The 24,726-nt window shown below is 45.5% G+C and overlaps 1 protein-coding gene across 1 annotated transcript in view; it reads left to right on the forward strand.

Annotated features, from left to right (window-relative positions):
• Window positions 1-22,360, forward strand: part of LOC135522819 (alpha-1,6-mannosylglycoprotein 6-beta-N-acetylglucosaminyltransferase B-like) — a 177,910-nt gene extending 155,550 nt beyond the window's left edge. Inside the window, exons 12-18 of the mRNA XM_064949441.1 lie at window positions 5,296-5,301; window positions 10,542-10,700; window positions 11,274-11,420; window positions 11,583-11,699; window positions 17,740-17,814; window positions 18,854-19,140; window positions 21,260-22,360. Coding sequence (XP_064805513.1) covers window positions 5,296-5,301; window positions 10,542-10,700; window positions 11,274-11,420; window positions 11,583-11,699; window positions 17,740-17,814; window positions 18,854-19,140; window positions 21,260-21,458 — 990 coding nt within the window. The 3' untranslated portion in view covers window positions 21,459-22,360. The remainder of the gene's footprint in view (window positions 1-5,295; window positions 5,302-10,541; window positions 10,701-11,273; window positions 11,421-11,582; window positions 11,700-17,739; window positions 17,815-18,853; window positions 19,141-21,259) is intronic.
• Window positions 22,361-24,726: the final 2,366 nt, after the last annotated feature.

Genomic DNA, 24,726 nt, shown 5'->3' on the forward strand with positions numbered 1-24,726 from the left:
ATCATAAATTCCATTTTTAATTATATGAGCTTCACCATAGCCCTGTGACTCTCAGATCAATTCAGTGTCATAAATGAATTCTCTGAGAGTGCTTACATATTGGCAACTGAGATCCTGTATAGCAAAGACACACATAGCCAGACAGCATTGGCTATAAATTATCGTTCAGTTTGGTCTCCTAAACTAAGTTCTAATCTAGTTCTTGGTACCACTTAGAACCAAAAACATTACCTCATCCAATGACATATATCAAATACACCCCCTCCTGGACAAGCCTACGTGACTGGCACACAGACATTGTGGAGCCACCTAACTGGTTCCCCATTAATCACACCATCCCCTCACATGGTTTAGGAATAGTTTCCAGACACATTCACAGATAAGACTAACCCGACCTCTCCCCTCTCTGGGCCCAAGTAACTTTCCCACATAAGCATGCTTATGAAAATTAATAAAACATCTTATTTACAAATGTTACCTAAAGAATTCTGATTCTGCCATGATAACACACACACACACACACACAATCCACTCACCGAGAGACATGGGTTCAAATAATATGTATCATTTCAAATACTTCAGCTGTACTTGATTTAGCTTGCCTGTATGAAATGGGATAGTCCCAAAAGTGCCCACCTCGCGCTCCAGGCCGGCTCAAGCAAACACTTAATGTACTTTAAAGATTTCCAACACTATTTCAGTCCAGGTCTGCGTGCAGAGAGATAATTATCCCACTGACATAAGTTATACGTCGTTGGGTAAAGAGCGGGGGGGGGGGTGAAATCTTTTAGATTTTTGTAGAGCCGTTCAAATTCCCTTCATGAATGAAGCATATCTGATCTTTAATCTAGAGATGCTTTATGTCATCCAGCTCGTACCTGGAATATCCCTGTGCTCTTAGAATTAATACTTAGGCCTTCGGATTGATGTGGATTTGACGTTTCAAAACATATAGATGAGCTGGTTTAAGAAGCTAAGATTTCAAGTTGGCTATTTCTATAGAAACAGATGGTGCCTTTCTCCAAGCAGTAGGAAGCAGATTGTTAAGTCAATATTTGTATCTGTTCTTGATTATGGTGATGTTATTTATCAAAGTGCAGCTGCTACTACTCTTAAGCCTTTGGATGCCATCTACCATAGTGGCCTTCGGGTTGTTCCAGGCGACCGTTTTGATACTCATCACTGTATCCTGTGTCAAAAGGTTGGCTGGACTTCGCCAAAGACCCTTAGATCTCTACATGACTCCCTTTTTCTTTCCAAGGCTTTATACTTTATAAGCTTTCGTCTTATCTAACTTTGCTGTTGAGGTTCAGCCACCTGAGTTGCCTAATCCTTTCACAGGATAGGTTAACTCTTGAGGTTCCTAGTGTCTCCACCGAGCTAGATAAACCTGCTTTTAGTTTTAATGCACTGTATTGCTGGAACAAAATTCTGAAAACGTTTCATCTTGATGTTCTGGTGCCGTTCGGCAATTTAAAGTATTGATTGGGGATTTATTTGTGGAGGAATGTAAATGTTTTTCTGTGATCTGTGATGTTTTATTTGTGCTTTGCGTGACTGAGTTTTTGCATTTTAATGTGTAAATACAGTATACAGCATATACAGTGGGGAGGACAAGTATTAGATACACTGCCGATTTTGCAGGTTTTCCTACTTACAAAGCATGTAGAGGTCTGTAATTTTTATAATAGGTACACTTCAACTGTGAGAGACGGAATCTAAAACAAAAATCCAGAAAATCACATTGTATGATTTTAAAGTAATTAATTTTGTATTTTATCGCTGGGCAATACAGACTTTCAGCTCCCTCCATTTTATTGCTCCCCAGAGGCTGCCCCACCCCTGCCCAGTCATGTGAAGTCCATAGATTAGGTACTAATGAATTTATTTCAATTGACTGATTTCCTTATATGAACCTTAATAACTCAGTAAAGACGACGCAATTGTTGCATGTTGTGTTTATGTTTTTGTTCAATATACACTGCTCACTAAAATAACACATCCTAGGTCTGAATTAATGAAATATTCTTATTAAATACTTTTTTCTTTACATAGTTGAATGTGCTGACAACAAAATCACACAATAATTATCAATGGAAATCAAATTTATCAACCCATGGAGGTCTGGATTTGGAGTCAAAATTAAAGTAGAAAACCACACTAAAGACGGATCCAACTTTGATGTAATGTCCTTAAAACAAGTCAAAATGAGGCTCAGTAGTGTGTGTGTGGCCTCCACGTGCCTGTATGACCTCCCTACAATGCCTGGGCATGCTCCTGATGAGGTGGCGGATGGTCTCCTGAGGGATCTCCGACCAGACCTGGACTAAAGCATCCGCCAACTCCTGGACAGTCTGTGGTGCAACGTGGCGTTGGTGGATGGAGCGAGACATGATGTCCCAGATGTGCTCAATTGGATTCAGGTCTGGGGAACGGGCGGCCAGTCCATAGCATCAATGCCTTCCTCTTACAGGAACTGCTGACACACTCCAGCCACATGAGGTCTAGCATTGTCTTGCATTAGGAGGAACCCAGGGCCAACCGCGCCAGCATATGGTCTCACAAGGGGTCTGAGGATCTCATCTCGGTAGCAAATAGCAGGCTACCTCTGGTGAGCACATGGAGGGCTGTGCAGCCCCCAAAGAAATGCTACCCCACACCATGACTGATCCACCGCCAAACCGGTCATGCTGGAGGATGTTGCAGGCAGCAGAACGATCTCCACGGCGTCTCCAGACTGTCACGTCTGTCACATGTGCTCAGTGTGAACCTGCTTTCATCTGTGAAGAGCACAGGGCACCAGTGGCGAATTTGCCAATCTTGGTGTTCTCTGGCAAATGCCAAATGTCCTGCACGGTGTTGTGCTGTAAGCACAACCCCCACCTGTGGACGTCGGGCACTCATACCACCCTCATGGAGTCTGTTTCTGTTTGAGCAGACACTTGAACATTTGTGGCCTGCTGGAGGTTATTCTGCAGGGCTCTGGCAGTGCTCCTCCTGCTCCTCCTTGCACAAAGGCGGAGGTAGCGGTCCTGCTGCTGGGTTGTTGCCCTCCTACGGTCTCCTCCACGTCTCCTGATGTACTAGCCTGTCTCCTGGTAGCGCCTCCATGCTCTGGACACTACGCTGACAGATACAGCAAACCTTCTTGCCACAGCTCGCGTTGATGTGCCATCCTGGATGAGCTGCACTACTATCAGCCAGGAAGCATAGGAACTGAATAGTGGTCTGTGGTCACCACCTGCAGACCCACTCCTTTATTGGGGGTGTCTTGCTAATTGCCTATAATTTTCACCTGTTGTCTATTCCATTTGCACAACAGCATGTGAAATGTATTGTCAATCAGTGTTGCTTCCTAAGTGGACAGTTTGATTTCACAGAAGTGTGATTGACTTGGAGTTACATTGTGTTGTTTAAGTGTTCCCTTTATTTTTTGGCGCAGTGTATATATACAGTACCCGTCATAAGTTTTTTTTTTTTTTTTTTACTATTGTCTACATTGTAGGATAATAGTGAAAACATCAAAACTATGAAATAACCCACATGGAATCATGTAGTAACCAAAAAAACAAATCAAAATATATTTTAGATTTTAGATTCTTCAAAGTAGCCACCATTTGCCTTGATGACAGCTTTGCACACTCTTGGCATTCTCTCAACCAGCTTCATGAGATAGTCACCTGGAATGCATTTCAATTAACAGGTGTGCCTTGTTAAAGGTTAATGGAGACTCACAGTGTGAATCAGTTGTGACAAGGTAGGGGTGGTATACAGAAGATAGCACTATTTGGTAAAAGACCAAGTCCATATTATGGCAAGAACATCTCAAATAAGCCAAGAGAAACGACAGTCCATCATTACTTTAAGACATGAAGGTTAGTCAATGCGGAAAATGTGAACATTTCTTCAAGTGCAGTTGCAAAAACCTTCAAGCGCTATGATGAAACTGGCTCTCATGAGGACCGCCACAGGAAAGGAAGACCCAGAGTTACTAGCCTCAGAAATTGCAGCCCAAATATATATGTGTGTGTGTGTGTGTGTGTGTGTGTGTGTGTGTGTGTGTGTGTGTGTGTGTGTGTGTGTGTGTGTGTGTGTGTGTGTGTGTGTGTGTGTGTGTGTGTGTATATTATATTGAACAAAAGTATAAATGCAACATGCAACAATTTCAACGAGTTACAATTTCAACGAGTTACAATTTCAACGAGTTACAATTCATATCAGGAAATCAGTCAATTGAAATATATACATACAGAGCATTTGGAAAGTATTCAGACGTCTTGACTTTTTCCACATTTTGTTACTTTACAGCCTTATTCTAAAATGGATTAAATTGTTTTTTCCCCTCGTCAATCGACACACAATACCCCATAATGACATCACAAGACCCCATAATGACATCACAAGACCCCATAATGACATCACAAGACCCCATAATGACATCACAATACCCCATAATGACAAAGCAAAAACAGGTTTTTAGACAGACCGTCCAATAGATACACGGAGACTCACAGACAGACTCAATATGGATGAGAAGCAGTACCGTGTTAAATCAGCTCATTTCCATTTCCTACGGTCAAGAACAAGAGGTTAAATCAATATAAACTACTTGAGGGGCTACAATCTTATTCACATCCTCATCCACACTAAGTTACCACACCCCTCCTAAACACTCACACACACACTACAGACATGTAAAAAAAATAAAAAATAACAGTGCAGAGCTGTTAACTGCATAACAGACCAAACGATCGACATGCCATGTATCTACTATCTATAGAAGATATTACATTTGGCACACAGCCGCACGTGGATGCATTTAACGGAGTCCCACAGCCTTCATTTGCAGCCACATTTCCTTTCAAAAGCAGCCTGTTTGCTCACAGTGCATTTTCGATGAGGGAGAGACTCGAACTGGATTTCGTTTAAAGGCCTGGTTTAGCTGTAGCTTTGTTCCCCCTCCGCCTCTGTTGGCGTGCGGCAATTCCCGCGGATTTTCATTCAATGGTTTAGTCTTGCGTCTCAAGCCCAGCCAGAAGATATTTTAGAAACGGCGTGCGAACGTCGAGCAATTGCCACTTTACAGGAACAGAAGGGGGGAAATGCAATACATGACAGATGGAGTTGAATATTTGTTTGTTCTTTCTCTTGTCTTTCCCTTTTCCTCGATTCCCTGTCCCCTTCCGCATTCTTCTCCCCTCTCTTCTTCGACACTTCTCTTCTCTCCTGTCCCCTCCTCTCTTCCTCCCGTGCGTCTCTCCATTGCATCTTGGTGGATGATATACTCTGCTGCAGCTCCAGGTAAGACTCTTCTCAGTCGAAACACACCGGCCCTGTTCTCTCTCTCTCTTAAACCTCGGCTCATACATTCAGTTCACCGTTTCCTCCATGATCTCTATGAACACCCAATACAGACTCCTGGGGTTGTCAGTTTGACCTCGCATACAGCTGCTATCACCATGCCTTCCTTTGCCTTTTCTTTTATGCACATTTTGTGTAGAGATAATGGTGAATTGACAACACGCAGCTGACTGCGATATATATGAGAGAGAGAGAGAGAGAGAGAGAGAGCGAGAGCGAGAGAGCGAGAGCGAGAGAGAGAGAGAGAGAGAGAGAGAGAGAGAGAGAGAGAGAGAGGAATTATTGGACTGGGAAGCTGTGTGGTGCCACAGATGTCTTTCTGAATACTGGGCGAGCGACTAGGACATCTGGTCCAATCAGAAATACTGGAGCGGACCCAGACTTCACGTGCCCATTTTATGAAGTAGTGGTTCTATCTTTCTCAACGCTCTCGAAACAGTTGTTTTTGGGGGGGTTAACTTTTGCTGTCTCTCTTTCTGCCGCTTGAGGCAATTTGTCGAACAAATCGATAGTTCTTGCTTGCGCTATATGGTATTGTGCTTAGTCGTATCATGGAGACATGAGTAGAGGAGAGGTGTGTGTTGGGTTTTAAGGGATAGTACTAGTATTGATTTCTGAAATGTTAACCTTGTGAGTCGGGCCTGTAAGGCAGGCCAATGCCGTAAACAATATTGTGATGACTCCATCTCTTATTCCAATGGGCATAGGGGTTTCTTGTGCTTTTTGCCTGGGATATCGCTCCTTGTCTTGGCAACCAGCCTCCTCAAAAATTGAAATTGTGAGTATGGGGAGGGGAAGATAGAGTTTTGCATAGGCCTGCAGGTGCTTTGTGTTTTTGGAGCCAGTGTGTTCATGCCCCCCCGAATTAGTGGAATGGTATCAAGCACATGTTCTCCACGTGTTTGATGCCATTCCATTCGCCCACTTTGCAGCCATTATTATGAGCCGTCCTCCCCTCAGCAGCCTCCTCTGCTGTATGTTCACCCTGTAGAAGGCACAGTGATGCCGAAACGTTTGTTCACCAAATACATTAGTGGGAGCTTGTATATAGAGTGCACAATTATCTTTATTCATTTGTATAGCCTCCTCGCCGTTTAGTCAGAACCTCCACCGACCTTTTGGGGTGTTTTTTGGGCCACCTTCAGTTATTATGCTCCCGGCTTCTGGAATTGCCTGCCAGAGAACCTGAGGGAGGCCCAAACTGTGGACGTAATTTAAGAGACCTCTTAAAACGCCTCTTTTTAGCTTTGCTTTTCCTTAGGGGGGGGGGGGGTGTTTTAGTTGTTTAGTTCTTGTCATTATTTTGTTTTGTATCTTACGTTTGTTGTGTAGTAAATATTTCAGCTTTCATTTTCATCATTTTTTTATTAGTTTGTGAAATACATTGCGTTGCGTTGCGTTGCGTTCCATGTCTGAAATGTGCCGTACAAATGAAGCTTTGATTTGGTCACTTTTTTGGGGGGGGGGTGTCCGCCAACTCGTTATTACACTACCTCCAGCACAGACACACACTCTTCCTCACACACAACCGAGAGCCATGTCTCTTCCTCTTCTCTCGTTCTCTCTCGTTCTCTCTTTGCAGTCCCCCAACAGGCCGTTTCCTGGCAAGACGTCCAGTTCACTTGAGTTGAAACCCAGTCAAACAAGCTCAAACCCACCACACAAAGTTCAGGTTGACTTCTATTGTATAAATAAAACTTTCATCTTCCCAGAGTCCCGGCCGTTTCTCACACTCTCGTAACCCAACCTTGATCTATATGAACTGATTCCTGAGAATAGAATCCATGTTAGATAATTAGCATTACTAATGTGGCACGGGACTGGCCCAGTCAAGCCAGGTCAAGGATTAGCTAGCCTGGGCTAAACCTGGGTTACATCCGTGTGTGAGCGTCTGGGTGTGTGTGGTTCTCTCTCTGTTTCGTTGGCTCTAATTGTGTCTGGTGCACTCCGAGCGTTGGCTAATCTCCTAATTGGCTGGGAAAATCCTCATACGAAACCATCTATCGCAGCAGCCAACCAATTACAGCACAGCCTACAGGGCGAGCACACAATACAACAGGGATACAGTAAGCTTCTTAACATCCAGGAAGCAGGAAGTCAATAAGGAGACCTGGGCTGTGGTTGATTCACATTGAGGGGGTGGGGGGTTGTTTTGTTTTTCAGACGTGGAGGCTAGCTATGAAAGGGTGCCCATGCTTAAACACGCACAGGTGAAGTGCATGGACACACACACACACACACAAGTGCGCTCACACACACTCTCACACATCTCTCACCTCAAAATGCATCCCCTTTTATTGTCAACATCTTTGCACTTCTCTCACCCACACGAAAAAGACAAAGCCTCCATATCCACTTAAGATGCGCTATTGGGTTTAAAGGTTGTGCCTCTCAGAAGAAAGATGTACTGTTGCTTCGGCACATGAATGCACTGTATAGATTCAGCCAGAAAGCACATCTATTATTGTGTGTAGATGTGGTTTGCTTGTATGCCACAATAGGTATGTGTACTCCCTATTTATAATCTATTCATTTCAATGTATGGGCATAATCTATTCATTTCAATGTAAGGGCATAATCTATTCATTTCAATGTATAGGCATAATCTATTCATTTCAATGTATGAGCATAATCTATTCATTTCAATGTATGGGCATAATCTATTCATTTCAATGTATGGGCATAATCTATTCATTTCAATGTACAGGCACAATCTATTCATTTCAATGTATGGGCATAATCTATTCATTTCAATGTATGGGCATGATCTATTCATTTCAATGTATGGGCATGATCTATTCATTTCAATGTATGGGCATGATCTATTCATTTCAATGTATGGGCATAATCTATTCATTTCAATGTACAGGCACAATCTATTCATTTCAATGTATGGGCATAATCTATTCATTTCAATGTATGGGCATAATCTATTCATTTCAATGTATGGGCATGATCTATTCATTTCAATGTATGGGCATGTTCTATTAATTTCAATGTATGGGCATGATCTATTCATTTCAATGTATGGGCATAATCTATTCATTTCAATGTACAGGCACAATCTATTCATTTCAATGTATGGGCATAATCTATTCATTTCAATGTATGGGCAGGCTTGCTGTTTTACAGTCTTTACTCCTACAGCCCCATTACTGCATGATGGAACGGAGGGACTATGAAGACACACACGTTCATACTATTATTATTATTTATTTTGTATTATTGGTTGTATATTGTTGTATATGAAATGCGTGTGACTGTCCTTGTCCATCAGTGTATCAGTGTTTTGTTACTTGTCATGTTTTGTGTTTTTGTGGACCCCAGGAAAAGTAGCTGATGCTAATAAACCTAATAAACCGTCCTAATAAACCACTGAATGAACCAATCAGATAGGTAGAGACGTGTGAGAGCACCACAGATAGGTCAGGGAGAGGGATGTCATAGCAGCCAGTAAGGAGATGAGTGGAACCGGCTGTCACAGGCTGGCTAATGCTGTGCTCTGCTGCTGCCCCCTGGGTGCCTGGGGTGGTACTGGCAGTCTGCCAGTATTTTTTTCCCTGCGTCCTTACATGGACTCCTCGCTCTCTGGCGCCGGGAAGAGACGCTCGGGGCCAAATGTGTGTGATAAGATAGAGAGGGATTGAGAGAAAGGGTGTGTGTGTGTGCAGGAAACCATGCCAGATCCCTAGCACTTCCCCTCATTCATATTGACGGCCCACGGCAGTGCGGCACTGTGTGTCTCTTTGGGTTTTCTAAAGGGGTCTGTCACATTAAATGCCCTGCGCTCACTAACAGGCAATGGCTCTGCCTCTCTCTGTGTGAAGATGCTGACGTTCACACAGCACACACACACACTCACTCAGTGAATTCACAACCACTCATACACACACACTTAAACAGTCATAGTGCATTATCACACGTACACACACGAACACAGGCACTAACACACACACACTCATTGCCATTTATATGTACACTCATAAACAACCACACACACAGCCATTAACACATCACCTCTAATCACATCATTCTCTCTGTCTCTCCTTCCCTCTCCAGCTCTCCCCTCCCTCCTTCCCTCTCCATCTCTCTCTACCTCCTTCCCCCTCATCTCCCTCCTTCCTTCCCTCTCCATCTCTCCCTCCCTCCTTCCCTCTCATCTCCCTTCTTCCCTCTCATCTCCCTCCTTCCCTCTCCATCTCTCCCTCCCTCCTTACCTCTCCCCTCCATCTCTCTCTCCCTCCCTCCTTACCTCTCATCTCCCTCCTTCCCTCTCATCTCCCTCTTTCCCTCATCTCTCCCTCCCTCCTTACCTCATCTCCCTCCTTCCTTAACTCTCATCTCCCTCCTTCCTTCCCTCTCCATCTCTCCCTCCTTTCTTCCCTCTCCATCTCTCCCTCCTTTCTTCCCTCTCCTTCCTTTCCTCTCCATCTCTCCCTCCCTCCTTCCGTCTCATCTCCCTCCTTCCCTCTCATCTCCCTCCTTCCCTCTCATCTCCCTCCTTCCCTCTCCATCTCCCTCCTTCCCTCTCCATCTCTCCCTCCCTCCTTACCTCTCCACTCCCTCCTTCCCTCTCCATCTCTCTCTCCCTCCCTCCTTACCTCTCATCTCCCTCCTTCCCTCTCATCTCCCTCCTTCCCTCATCTCTCCCTCCCTCCTACCCTCTCCATCGCTCACTCCTTCCTTCCCTCTCCATCTCTCCCTCCCTCCTACCCTCTCCATCTCTCCCTCCTTCCTTCCCTCTCCATCTCTCCCTCCTACCCTCTCCATCTCTCCCTCCTTCCTTCCCTCTCCATCTCTCTCTCCTTCCTTCCCTCTCCATCTCTCCCCCCTCCTACCCTCTCCATCGCTCACTCCTTTCTTCCCTCTCCATCTCTCCCTCCTTTCTTCCCTCTCCATCTCTCTCCTTCCTTCCCTCTCCATCTCTACCTCCCTCATTCTCTCTCCATCTCTCCTTCCCTCTCTGTCTCTCGCTCCCTCCGTCCCTCCCCCTCCCCCTCTCCCATCTGCACGTGCTCCTCCACTTTCTCCCTCAAATTCAACCCTCTCACTCTCTCCCTTTCGTTTCTCACCCACTCCTGACTTTTTCCACCGTCCCACTTCCTCTCCTCGCTCACCAACTCCCCATTCACTTTCTTACATTCTCTCTCTCTCTCTCTTCCCTCCTCCATGCCTATCAGCAGGGTAAGGAGGGTTTCCTCCAGATCCTCCACAGGTACATGGAGGTCCACGGGACGGTGTACTACGAGACCCAGCGCCCTCCCGAGGTGCCTGCCTACGTCAAGAACCACGGCCTGCTGCCCCAGCACGAGCTGCAGACGCTGCTCCGCAAGGCCAAGGTACTGGAACACACACACAAGACGATACACAACATACACAAGAGGTAACACACTACAGACGTGGGATCTTAATTGGATCACCCTGTTGCAGGATAACTTTCCTGCAATGCAGGAAATGTAAGTGTATTCGAGGTTTAAAAAGGCTTCTTAGGTTTGTAATTTTGTAACTTTGAAATTCAGACTTGATTTTCAGTTACGGGGAATGTATCAACCCATACAAACCATGTCCATTCATTATAATCCTCATAATAAATCATATTTCCTGTTGCTGCAGGATTATTTTCCTGCTGTAGCAAACTGGCTCAAATTAAGATCCTAGATCTGTACGTGCGCAAACACATTCAGGCACCATGCATGCACACATAATAGGCACACACAACACACACACGCACACACTAGTTCCACACACTACAGTTGCACCAGCACTAACTACAACAGCAGCCACGCAAGGCCAACACACAGTTACCTTCCAGTCCCTGGTATATCTGTAAATGGCAGCATTTTCAATTGACAAGCATTAATAAAATAACTGATGGTTATCCTAACTGGTATCATCTACTTCTCCTCCACCAGCTCTTCATTGGGTTTGGTTTCCCCTACGAAGGGCCCGCCCCTCTGGAGGCCATAGCCAATGGGTGCATCTACCTGCAGCCCAAGTTCCACCCACCCCACAGCTCGCTCAATCACGAGTTCTTCAGAGGCAAGCCAACGTCTCGAGAGGTGAGCTCCCATTGGTCAACACCGTATCTAGTACTGTACCACTGTTCAGTTGAAAATTAACTACCAACATTCCCGATTGTACACCAAATGTGCCACTTATACATCACAGAGTACTGCTTTAAACTGGAATATTCTACTAATTCTATACTCCACCCCTCTCAGGTGTCGTCCCAGCACCCGTACGCAGAGCAGTACATCGGGCGGCCCCATGTCATGACAGTAGACTACAACAACTCCCAGGAGTTTGACTCTGCCATCAGAGAGATCATGAGTACCAAGGTACAGTTATGTATTTCTTGACTCATTGGTTTCTTTGGCAGTGACCAAAAGCACTATGTTGCACCAGAGAAGGATTGTACAACCATATAACGAGTCTGACGAGCCCGGGGTGAACAATATACTGCTTTCTCGGGAACAGGCCCAGATCTCTATGATTTGAGTGTAGACGAGGGGGAGAAATAGGGGACAAAGGGCAGGCTGCCTTCTGAGAATTCGTAGGCGATCGAATTAACCCCACTTCCTTCCATTCTGCTAGAAAACGTGCAATCTTTGGAGAATAAAATCGATGACCTACGCGCAAGATTAAAATACCAACGGGACATTCAAAACTCTAATATCTTATGCTTCACGAAGTCGTGGCTGAATGATGACACTATCGACATACCGCTGGCTGGTTACACGCTGTAACGGCAGGATAGAACAGCGGCGTCTGGTAAGACAAGGAGCAGCGGACTATGTATTTTTGTAAATAACAGCTGGCGCACGAGCTATTGCTCGCCTGAGGGAGAGTATCTCATGATAAGCTGTAGACCACACTATCTACCGAAAGAATTTTCATCTGTATTTTTCATAGCTGTTTACATACCACCACAGTCAGAGGCTTGTACTGAAACAGCATTGATTGAGCTGTATTCCGCCATAAGCAAACAAGAAAACACTCACCCAGAGGCGGCACTCCTAGTAGCCGGGGACTTTAATGCAGGGAATCCGCTTTACCAAATTACTATCAGCATGTCACATGTGCAACCAGAGGGAGAAAAAAAAACTCTGCACCACACTCCACACAAAGAGACGCATACAAAGCTCTCCCTCGCCCTCCATTTGGCAAATCTGACCATATTCTATCCTCCTGATTCCTGCTTACAAGTATAAATTAAAGCAGTGACGAGATCAATAAAAAAGTGGTCAGATGAAGCAGATGCTAAGCTACAGGACTGTTTTGACAGGAATATGTTCCGGGATTCCTCCGATGGCATTGAAGAGTACACCACATCAGTCAATAAGTGCATCAATGACGTTGTCCCCACAGTGACCGTACCTATTGTACATATCCCAACCATAAGCCATGGATTACAGGCAATATCCGCACTGAGCTAAAGGCTAGAGCTGTGACTTTCAAGGAGTGGGACTCTAACCCGTAAGCTTATAACAAATCCCGCCATGCCCACCAACGAAACATCAAACAGACAAAGCATCAACACAGGACTAAGATCAAATCGTACTACACCGGCTCTGATGCTTGTCGGATGTGGCAGGGCTTGCAAACCATTACAGACTTCAAATTGAAGCAAAGCCGAGAGCTGCCCAATGACACGAGCCTACCAGACGAGCTCAACTACTTCTATGCTCGACGAGCTCAACACTGAGACATGCATGAGAGCACCAGCTGTTCTGGAACTGTGTGATCACACTCTCCGCAGCCGATGTGACTAAGACCTTTAAACAGGTCAGCATTCACAAGATCACAGGACCAGACGGATTACCAGAATGTGTACTGCAAGCATGTGCTGACCAACTGGCAAGTATCTTCACTGACATTTTTAACTTCTCCCTGTCTGAATCTGTAATACCAACACGTTTTAAGCAGACCACCCTACTACCTGTGCCCAACACTAAGGTAACCAGCCCAAATGACTACCAACCCGTAGAACTCACGTCTGTAGTCATGAAGTGCTTTGAAAGGCTGATCATGGCTCACATCAACACCATTATCCCAGAAACCCTAGACCCACTCCAATTTGCATACCACCCCAATAGATCCACAGATGATGCAATCTCTATTGCACTCCACACTTTTCCCACCTGGACAAAAGGAAAACCTATATGAGAATGCTGTTCATTGACTACAGCTCAGCGTTCAACTCCATAGTGCCCTCCAAACGCATCACTAAGCTAAGGACCCTAGGACTAAACACCTCCCTCTGCAACTGGATCCTGGACTTCCTGACAGGCTGCCCCCAGGTGGTAAGGTTAGGTAACAACACATCCGCCATCACAGGGGCCCCTCAGGGGTGCATGCTCAGCCCCATCCTGTACTCCCTATTCACTCATGACTGCACGGCCAGGCACAACTCTAACACCATCATTATGTTTGCCGATGACACAACAGTGGCCTGATCACTGACAATGACGAGACAGCCTATAGGGAGGAGGTCAGAGACCTGGCCATGTGGTGCCAGGACAACAACCTCTCCCTCAACGTGATCAAGACAAAGGAGACGATTTTTGACTACAGGAAAAGGAGGACTGATCACACACCCATTCTCATCGATAGGGCTGTGGGGGAGCAGGTTGAGAGTTTCAAGTCTCTTGGTGTTCACATCACCAACAAACTAACATGGTCCAAGCACACCAAGACAGTCTTGAAGTGGGCACAACTAAACCTATTCCCCCTCAGGACACTGAAAAGATTTGGCATAGGTCCTCAGATCCTCAAAAGGTTCTACAGCTGCACCATTGAGAGCATCCTGACGGGTTGCATCCCTGCCTGGTATGGCAACTGGGCCATTCGCACTACAGAGGGTAGAGCGAGTGGTTCCAGGACATCACTGGGGCCAAGCGTCCTGCCATCCAGGACCTCTATACTAGAGGAAGGCCCTAAAAATTGTCAAAGACTCCAGGCACCCTAGTCAAAGACTGTTCTCTCCGCTACCGCACGGCAAGCGGTACCAGAGTGCCAAGTCCATGTCCAAGAGGCTTCTAAACAGCTTCTACCCCCAAGCCATAAGACTCCTGAACACCTAATCAAATGGCTACCCAGACTATTTGCATTGCCCCCCACCCCTATTTTACACCGCTCTTACTCTATGTTGTTATCATCTATACATAGTCACTTTAATAACCCTACCTACATATACATATTACCTCAACTAACTGGTGCCCCCGCACATTGATCCTGTACCGGTACCCCCCTGTTTATAGTCTCGCTATTGTTATTTTACTTCTGCTCTTTAGTTACTTGTTACTTTTATTTCTTATTCTTATCTGTATTTTTTTTAAACTGTATTGTTGGTTAGGGGCTCGTAAGTAAGCAGTTCATGTGCATGTGACTAATAAAATTTGATTTGATTTTGATTTGATACTGATCGGGAGATGCTGCTTTTTTAAATGACGTTTCAGCTCGCTCCATCCAGGAAATACTGTGCACTTGAAATGCACCTCCGAAAGCTCCATATGGACAAGAACTAGCTGCAATGATTTAACCTAGGACAGTGGTGTATGCTATGCTAGCATTGGGAAACAGTGTGTCCACAGCCAAGGAGTAATTAGCAGTACATGTGGACTAATGGGAACCTGTGTGATTTTGTGTGTATTTGTGTGTGTGTCTGTGTCCTAAATATGTGTGTGTTCCACTCTCCTGCTGTCTGCTGTGTCTTGTCAGACATGCCATAGCTCAGTGCCCTGCCACTTACTCTCTGTCTGTCTGTCTGTCTGTCTGTCTGTCTGTCTGTCTGTCTGTCTGTCTGTCTGTCTGTCTGTCTGTCTGTCTGTCTCTGTGTCCGTCTGTCTGTCTGTCTGTCTGTCTGTCTGTCTGTCTGTCTGTCTGTCTGTCTGTCACTCTGTCACTCTGTCACTCTGTCACTCTGTCACTCTGTCACTCACTCACTCACTCACTCACTCACTCACTCACTCACTCCAGTGATAGATGGCTGATAGGCCACTTCACCCCTTTCTGAAGACTGCACTCTCCCCCTGTTTGTCTGTGGGCTGGCTCTCTGTCCAGGGCGGCTCCACATGCTCAGCCAGGCAGACCAAGCAATTTCTTCTGGCTGACACTTCTTCATGTTCCCATAAATCCCTATCCATTTCTCTTTCTACGTCTCTCTCTCTTGCTCGGTCTCTCTCTCTCTCTCTCTCTCTCTCGCTCTCTCTATGTTCCCCCTTTCTCATTCTGTCCATTCCACTGACCTGTTGTTTTCATATTTATCCCTCTTTAATAAATGGGAGGCAGTGAGGGAGGAAGGGAGGAAAGGAGGGAGGGAGGGAGGTGGAGACTGTGCCTCGCTCTGCTTTATGTTTTGATCAGATTTGTGATGTGTAACTTTTTTTCATAAATCCTCTCTACACGTTTGCTTTTCTTTATTTGAAATGGGAAAAGTCAGATTTCACATGCAGTTAAACACGTTGTATTAAAACATGATTTACTGAGTGATGCATCGTTTACAAGTGAGATTTGGAACATTAGATACGTGATCTACTGTTGAAACTGGAGGGAATATGGTCTGTACCTTCAGGCTCCACATCTTCCTAATAGAAAAGTTGAACATAACTATTTGTGCTTAATCAAAAATGTGTTTCCTTGAAATATTACGACATATTATCAGAGACACTTGGTTCCAAAGGAACATCCAGTTAAGTAATAGTGTATTCAGTTGCTAAGAAGAAAACACACAATCCTGGTATTATAATAATAATCATTTTTATTTTATTTAACCTTTATTTAACAAGGCAAACCAGTTAAGAACAAATTCTTAATGACATTGACGGCCTACCAAAAGGCAAAAGGCCTCCTGCGTGGACGGGGGCTGGGATTAAACATTCAAAATAAAGACAAGGGCAAAACAAACACGACACGAAGAGAGACCTAAGACAACAACATAGCAAGGCAGCAACACATGACAACACAGCATGGTGGCAACATAACAACAACATGGTAGCAACACAACATGGTAGTAGCACAAAAGATGGTGCAAACAGTATTGGGCAAGGACAACAGCACAAAGGGCAAGAAGGTAGGGGCAACAATACATCACACAAAGCAGCCACAACTGTCAGTAAGAGTGTCCAAGAGATTGAGATAAAAGTGTCCAGTTTGAGTGTTTGTTGCAGCTCGCTGCAGTGAACTGAAAAGAGGAGCGACCCAGGGATGTGTGTGCTTTGGGGACCTTTAACAGAATGTGACTGGCAGAACAGGTGTTGTATGTGGAGTATGAGGGCTGCAGTAGATATCTCAGATAGGGGGGTGTGAGGCCTAAGAGTGTTTTATAAATAAGCATCAACCAGTGGGTCTTGTGACTGGTATACAGAGATGACCAGCTTACAGAATAGTATAGAGTGCAGTGATGTGTCCTATAAGGAGCATTGGTGGCAAATCTGATGGCTGAATGGTAAAAAGCATCTAGTCACTCGAGAGCACCCTTACCTGCTGATCTATAAATTATGTCTCCGTAATCTAGCATGGGTAGGATGGTCATCTGAATCAGGGTTAGTTTGGCAGCTGGGGTGAAAGAGGAGAGATTACAATAGAGGAAACCAAGCTTAGATTTAACTTTAGCCTGCAGCTTTGATATGTGCTGAGAGAAGGACAGTGTACCGTCTAGCCATACTCCCAAGTACTTGTAGAGGTGACTACCTCAAGCTTTAAACCCTCAGAGGTAGTAATCACACCTGTGGGGAGAGGGGCATTCTTCTTACCAAACCATGTGACCTTTGTTTTGGAGGTGTTCAGAACAAAGTTACGGGTAGAGAAATCTTGTTGGACACTAAGAAAGCTTTGTTGTTGAGCATTTAACACAAAATCCGGGGAGCGGCCAGCTGAGTATAAGACTGTATCATCTGCAAATAAATGGATGAGAGAGCTTCCTACTGCCTGAGCTATGTTGTTGATGTAAATTGAGAAGAGCGTGGGGCCTAGGATCGAGCCTTGGTGTACTCCCTTGGTGTCAGGCAGTGGCTGAGACAGTAGATTTTCTGACTTTATACACTGCACTCTTTGAGAGAGGTAGTTGCAAACCAGGCCAAAGACTCCTCAGAGACACCAATACTCCTTAGCCGGCCCACAAGAATGGAATGGTCTACCGTATCGAAAGCTTTGGCCAAGTCCATAAAAATAGCTAAATACTTCAACCAGCTGAGCAGTCAACTGGGTAGAATTGGCTATTTATTGCAATTAGGATGAACGATGGGGAAACGGGCAAAACAATATTGAAATTTGGGAAATATGGTCATTTAGTGGTGTTATGTTGATTGCCTAGCAACACATTCTGTGGAAATGTTCTGATCTGTGGGAATCTGGGTGTGTGGGTGTGTGTCTTTGCAGGTCGAGCCATACCTACCCTATGAGTACACCTGCGAGGGAATGCTGGAGAGGGTACACGCCTACATACAGCATCAGGTAGGTTCACCGTGCGCACACACACACACACACACACACACACACACACACACACACACACACACACACACACACACACATTAACACACACACACATTAACACACACACACATTAACACACACACATGCATACATACATGCAGGCACTCAACCGTGTATGTTTGTCCCAAAACATATTATCATAATGTCTTCCGCCCATTCTGCCTGCTTACCACATACACTCTGTCTGTAGTCAACCTGGAGAGGTCACTAATCAACGCTGATTCTCATTGTGGAATAGACCAGAGTTTCCCAAACCCGGTCCCCTGCCCCCGGTGTCACATTTTGTTTTCGCCCTAGCACCACACAGCTGATTCAAATAATCAAAGCTTGATGATGTGTTGGTTATTTGAATCAGCTGTGAAGTGCTGAGGCAAAGAACAAAACGTGTACCCCGGAGGGAGGGGGGCGTGCTCTTGTGTGTTTCTGTGCAATAGCCTCTACTATTTGTGTAAATATACAGTCCTTGACATTATTCTTTACTCGTGTCATTGAGCAGACGCTGTTATCCAGAGCGACTCACACACTTTCCTACTGGTCCCCCGTGGGAATCGAACCTGGCCTGGCTGACTTGATAGGCTGATGTGTCAAATCGGTTTCATGTTTTAAAACGAGTTCTCTCTCCGGTGCTGTTGGACCCAGATGAGTTTTGTCAGGGAATTAGGTGATGGGTTGATGGGAGATTATTTAGAGGGATGTGCAGTATAGAGGAGGTTAGAGAAACGTCTGTTTACTTTGTATTTCTGTCCCTCGATGCCCTGAAGTGTTTGGAAATGTAGATTTATTCAACAGCTAAAGGCAAAACTTGTCAGCGGGCTTTTGATTTGTGTTGGTTAACGTGTGTATGGTGTGGGAGTGACAATTCCAAAAATACCACATTCTGTATAATGGAATCTCAGCCGCCCAGAAACAAATCTCCTGTGGGTGGCAGCACGAGAGGCTACCTATGTGTTGTGTTGTTCAACATCCCTCTCTCTCTCCTCTCCCTCCGTCCCTCCAGGACTTCTGTACCCCCGAGGCCCCCTTCCCTCCGGCCAACTCCTCCTCCTCCAAGCTGGGGCTTAGTAGTCCGGCTAGCCCTGGGCCTCAATTTGTCCTGCTGCCCAACTCCAGTGCCCTAACCTGGGCCCCCAACGCCAACGCCCCCCCTGCCTGGCCCCCCCTCAGCTCCCTGAGGCTGCTGTCGTCCCAGGAGGGCCAGTCGTGTGTGGAGGCGTGCCAGCGTGCCAACCTGGTGTGTGAGCCCGCGTTGTTCCGCTTCGTCAACAACAAGGAGGCCCTCCGCGGGTGAGTGGCACCTTGGCACACCTATTTTCACATTAAGCCATATTCCTACACACACACACACACATTGGACATACGTTTCTAACAGGCACACACACATATGCAGACATTCGAAACACACAATCACTCCACGTCACTAACAATCATGCAAACACACACAAGGCTCTCAGTCCTCTGTAACCACCCTACCACTCAAATGGTAACACACAGTGGTCCATTCCCTAAGGGCTGTCTGTGGGCGTAATACTCAAGCAGCTACAGCAAGGACGTCAGGTTCAAAGTCTTCTCAGTGATTTCAGGTATCTTGTCGGGGCCATCTAGAGACCTGTAGTGACAGCAGAAGACGATAAGAGTGTCACAGCAGCGCCAACTCTTCCTCATCTTTTATCTTTCCCTTTCTCCTTGTCTTTCTCTTCATCACCCATTCTGCTCAACACATTGTTCCTTTCTTTATCTTTGGTTCCTTTTTTACTTCATGCCTGTCTGTCTCTCTCTCTGTCTCTCTCTGTCTCTCTCTCTGTCTCTCTTTCTGTCTCTCTCTGTCTCTCTCTGTCTCTCTCTGTCTCTCTCTGTCTCTCTCTCTGTCTCTCTCTGTCTCTCTCTGTCTCTCTCTGTCTCTCTCTCTGTCTCTCTCTCTGTCTCTCTCTGTCTCTCTCTGTCTCTCTCTGTCTCTCTCTCTGTCTCTCTCTCTGTCTCTCTCTGTGTCTCTCTCTGTCTCTCTCTCTGTCTCTCTCTGTCTCTCTCTCTGTCTCTCTTTCTGTCTCTCTCTGTCTCTCTCTGTCTCTCTCTCTGTCTCTCTCTCTGTTTCTCTCTGTCTCTCTCTGTCTCTCTCTGTCTCTCTCTGTCTCTCTCTCTCTCTCTGTCTCTCTGTGTCTCTCTCTCTCTCTCTCTGTGTCTCTCTGTGTCTCTCTGTGTCTCTCTGTGTCTCTCTCTCTCTGTCTTTCTCTCTCTGTCTGTTTGTCTGTCTCTCTCTGTCTCTCTCTGTCTCTCTCTGTTTGTCTGTCTCTCTCTCTCTGTCTCTCTCTCTGTCTCTGTCTCTCTCTGTCTCTCTCTCTCTGTGTCTCTCTGTCTCTCTGTGTCTCTATGTGTCTCTCGCTGTCTCTCTGTCTCTCTCTCTCTGTCTTTCTCTGTGTCTCTGTCTGCGTCTCTGTCTGTCTCTCTCTCTCTCTGTCTCTCTCTCTGTCTCTCTCTGTCTCTGTCTGTGTCTCTCTCTGTCTCTCTTTCTGTCTCTCTCTGTCTCTCTCTGTCTCTCTCTCTGTCTCTCTCTCTGTCTCTCTCTCTGTCTCTCTCTGTTTCTCTCTGTCTCTCTCTCTGTCTCTCTCTCTGTCTCTCTCTCTGTCTCTCTCTCTCTCTCTGTCTCTCTCTCTCTCTCTCTCTCTCTCTCTCTCTCTCTCTCTCTCTCTGTGTCTCTCTGTGTCTCTCTCTGTCTCTCTCTCTGTCTCTCTCTCTCTGTCTGTTTGTCTCTCTCTCTCTCTGTCTCTCTCTGTCTCTCTCTGTTTGTCTGTCTCTCTCTCTCTGTCTCTGTCTCTCTCTGTCTCTCTCTCTCTGTGTCTCTCTGTCTCTCTGTGTCTCTATGTGTCTCTGTCTGTGTCTCTCGCTGTCTCTCTCTCTCTGTCTTTCTCTGTGTCTCTGTCTGCGTCTCTGTCTGTCTCTCTCTCTCTCTGTCTCTCTCTCTGTCTCTCTCTCTGTCTCTGTCTGTGTCTCTCTCTGTGTCTCTGTCTGTCTCTCTCTGTGTCTGTCTTTGTCTCTGTCTGCGTCTCTGTCTCTCTCTGTGTCTCTCTCTGTGTCTCTGTCTGTGTCTCTGTCTGTGTCTCTCTCTGCATCTCTGTTTGCATTTCTCTGTGTGTCTCTGTCTCTCTGTGTCTTTGTCTGTGTCTCTGTCTGTGTCTCTGTTTGCATCTCTCTCTGTGTGTCTCTCTGTGTCTCTCTGTTCCTCTGTTTCTCCGTCTATTTTCCCTTCTACCTCTTCCCCCTTTTCATCCTCCCCCCTCCCCTCATGGACTCTCTCTTTCTCTCTCTCTCTCTCTCTCCCTCTCTCTCTCTCTCTGTATCGCTCAATCAAACACCCTCTATGCATCACCCCATCCCCCTCCCTTCATCAAACATTCCACCCCCCCACCAGGTTAGAGGTGCAGTGTGAGGTGGTGGAGGCGGAGGTCAACCACGTGTTCCCGGCCTTCTCCGTCCTAAGCCGGGAGTGTGGCCTCCAGAAGGACCCCCTCCTCTACAGCTGTGCCGGCCTCAGCCCCAAGTACCGCCGCCTCTGCCCCTGCCGGGACTACCGCCGCGGCCAGGTTGCCCTCTGCCGAGACTGCTTATGAGGAGGGGCCAGGAGTTTTTCCAATGAACGCCTAACCCAGCTAAATGGCGAGGAAAAACTCCAGGCGCTCTAGTTATAGCCTATGAATTGTAGACTATAAAATGAACCGGCCCTGGTTTTGATGCTAGGAGAAGGGGCGGCTAAAGCCGAAGGACCCTAAAGCCGAAGGACCCCCCCCCCCCCCCCCCCAACTGGAAGACTTGGTTTGAGCTATCCTCTGAGCTTGAGTGGGTTATTGTCCCATAGTCACCACCTCCCCCCACCCATCCGTCCTTGGTTTCCAAATCGACAAAGATGTTACTGACATGAGCCTATGGATGGTTTGCCTCAAAGCTCCTCACTGGCCTAAGAGAGATGTGCTACACTGCAACGAGTATAACCGTTCACCATGTGGCCACAGAAAAACGCAGTAATAGAGAAACGGCTATATTGCGGTCTAGCTAAACTACCTAACTAATACCTAGAGGAGACCCACTGACAGGAAGAACATTGATTTGCTGCTCCAATATCAATAATTTGACTTTAACCCTCCAAGACCAGGGAATTAAGAGAGTAATTGACCCAGGGGAGAAAACATGACCTTTGAGTGGAACGCCAAGTTTGGGTCAATAACCAATCTCCTCTCCCCTTCTCTCTTTAGCGCTGCGCTTTGACAATGGATGATGGACACTCAGACTCTCTCCCTAGACTCTCTCCTCCTTTTCAAGATGGAATGTTTCTTTTGTGCGACTAAGATAACCCTGACTGCCAACGGAGTCAATGCAATCAGCTCCGTTGTGCTAAAATGGACTAAAACAGATTCAAGCTTATTTTGGAATAGGCTCTGCTACTGCGAGAACAGAGGATTTTTGAGAACCTTTCGGCGGGTTTTGTGACGGGAAAAAATAAATAAAAACGAAAAGTTCAAAAGAGATCAAAGCGTCGCTGTCGTTTTGTTGTCGGTCGTAAATAGTTTGGTTTCTTTCATCCCCGGCTGCTCATTTACCATTTCCCTCCTGTCCTCCCCTGCCCATCCATCCATGAGAGAGAGAGAGATATAAGAGATGTTTGATCTTCCACTCCTCCACAGCCAGGAGCAGGGGATGAGACTGTCGATATGTTGCGTTGAAGGGGGGAGGAAATCAGATATCTGTTCTGCTTTCTGGTTTTCCAGATCAGACATGCACTTCTGAGGCCAGCGTTCACAGCACTTGTCCTTACCTTGGGAAGTGAGTGGGTGATCCAACATAACCCTTAATGTACCAGTCCAATGCTCATAATAGGATAGTAGCTGGCCTCTACTAAGAAGCAGAATATGAAACATGCTGTACACACTGTACATACAATTATACCTTACAAGTCTATGGAGTCTTGTTTTTACGCCAACTAGGAATCCTTTGGGAGAGTGCAATGGTTTTCCTCTGATATGTCTATTGAGGTTGACATCTATGGTAGCGACGACAGTGGTCCATAACAGTGGATGTCTATGGTATTGGATGTGCTGTCGAATGTGCTGTGTGTCGTAGGGGGTATAAATCTTCATCGTGAATATTGATTGCTGTGTACTATATATCTATTGAAGCATTGGCTTGAAGCGTTAGTTGACAGCTCTGTTTCTGCTTCGGGTCAGTATTCCAGTGAATGAAGTAGAATATAATGAATAATATATAATCAGAGTGAAGGCCATGCAGAATTCCCCATTGGCCTGAAAGGGAATAAGATAGCATTATTTAAAGCTCGCTATGTTTTCAATTTCATATAGCCCATAGGCCAATGAATAATTTTTATCCAGGAGTTCATCTCTTGGAGCTCGATATATACAAGAATAATAAAAAACCACTTAGCTGTACTTTGCTGAAAGATAGGAGTTTGAATGAAAACCTAATCCTACTGTTCCAAAGGGTCATAACGCCATTTCTCAACAGACAGAGCTGTTATAATGTAATTTTATTAGCATTACTTGTGATTAAGTCATTATATAATTAGCACAGTGATTTATTCCCCAGACAGTGAAAGGTTAATTAACTATTTTGTCTCCTTGTGTGTGTGTGTGTGTGTGTGTGTGTGTGTGTGTGTGTGTGTGTGTGTGTGTGTGTGTGTGTGTGTGTGTGTGTGTGTGTGTGTGTGTGTGTGTGTGTGTGTGTGTGTGTGTGTGTGTGGTGTTAGAGGTCGACCGATTAATCGGAATGGCCGATTAATTAGGGACGATTTCAAGTTTTCATAACAATCGGAAATCGGTATTTTTGGGCGCCGATTTGCCAATTTTTTATATATATTTTTATTTTTTTATATTTTTTACATATTTTTGTATACCTTTTATTTAACTAGGCAAGTCAGTTAAAAACACATTCTTATTTTCAATGACGGCCTAGGAACGGTAGGTTAACTGCCTTGTTCGGGGGCAGAACGACAGATTTTCACCTTGTCAGCTCAGGGGATCCAATCTTGCACCCTACAGTTAACTAGTCCAACGCAATAACGACCTGCCTCTCTCTCGTTGCACTCCACAAGGAGACTGCCTGTTACGCAAATGCAGTAAGCCAAGGTAAGTTATTAGCTAGCATTAAACTTATCTTATAAAAAACAATCAATCATAATCACTAGTTAACTACACATGGTTGATGATATTACTAAATATTATCTAGCGTGTCCTGCGTTGCATATAATCTGACTGAGCATACAAGCATACAAGTATCTGACTGAGCGGTTGTAGGCAGAAGCAGGCGCGTAAACATTCATTCAAACAGCACTTTCGTGAGTTTTGCCAGCAGCTCTTTGTTGTGCGTCAAGCATTGTTTTGTTTATGACTTCAAGCCTATCAACTCTCGAGATGAGGCTGGTGTAACCAAAGTGAAATGGCTAGCTAGTTAGCGCACGCTAATAGCGTTTCAAACGTCACTCTCTCTGAGCCTTCTAGTAGTTGTTCCCCTTGCTCTGCATGGGTAACGCTGCTTCGATGGTGGCTGTTGTCGTTGTGTTGCTGGTTCGAGCCCAGGGAAGAGCGAGGAGAGGGACGGAAGCTATACTTTTACACTGGCAATACTAAAGTGTCTATAAGAACATCCAATAGTCAAAGGTTAATGAAATACAAATGGTATAGAGGGAAATAGTCCTATAATTCCTATAATAACTACAACCTAAAACTTCTTACCTGGAAATATTCAAGACTCGTGTTAAAACGAACCACCAGCATTCATGTGTTCTCATGTTCTGAGCAAGGAACTGAAACGTTAGCTTTCTTACATAGCACATATTGCACTTTTACTTTCTTCTCCAACACTTTGTTTTTG

This window comes from Oncorhynchus masou, chromosome 4 (assembly GCF_036934945.1).
Source record: "Oncorhynchus masou masou isolate Uvic2021 chromosome 4, UVic_Omas_1.1, whole genome shotgun sequence".
Classification (NCBI taxonomy): domain Eukaryota; kingdom Metazoa; phylum Chordata; class Actinopteri; order Salmoniformes; family Salmonidae; genus Oncorhynchus; species Oncorhynchus masou.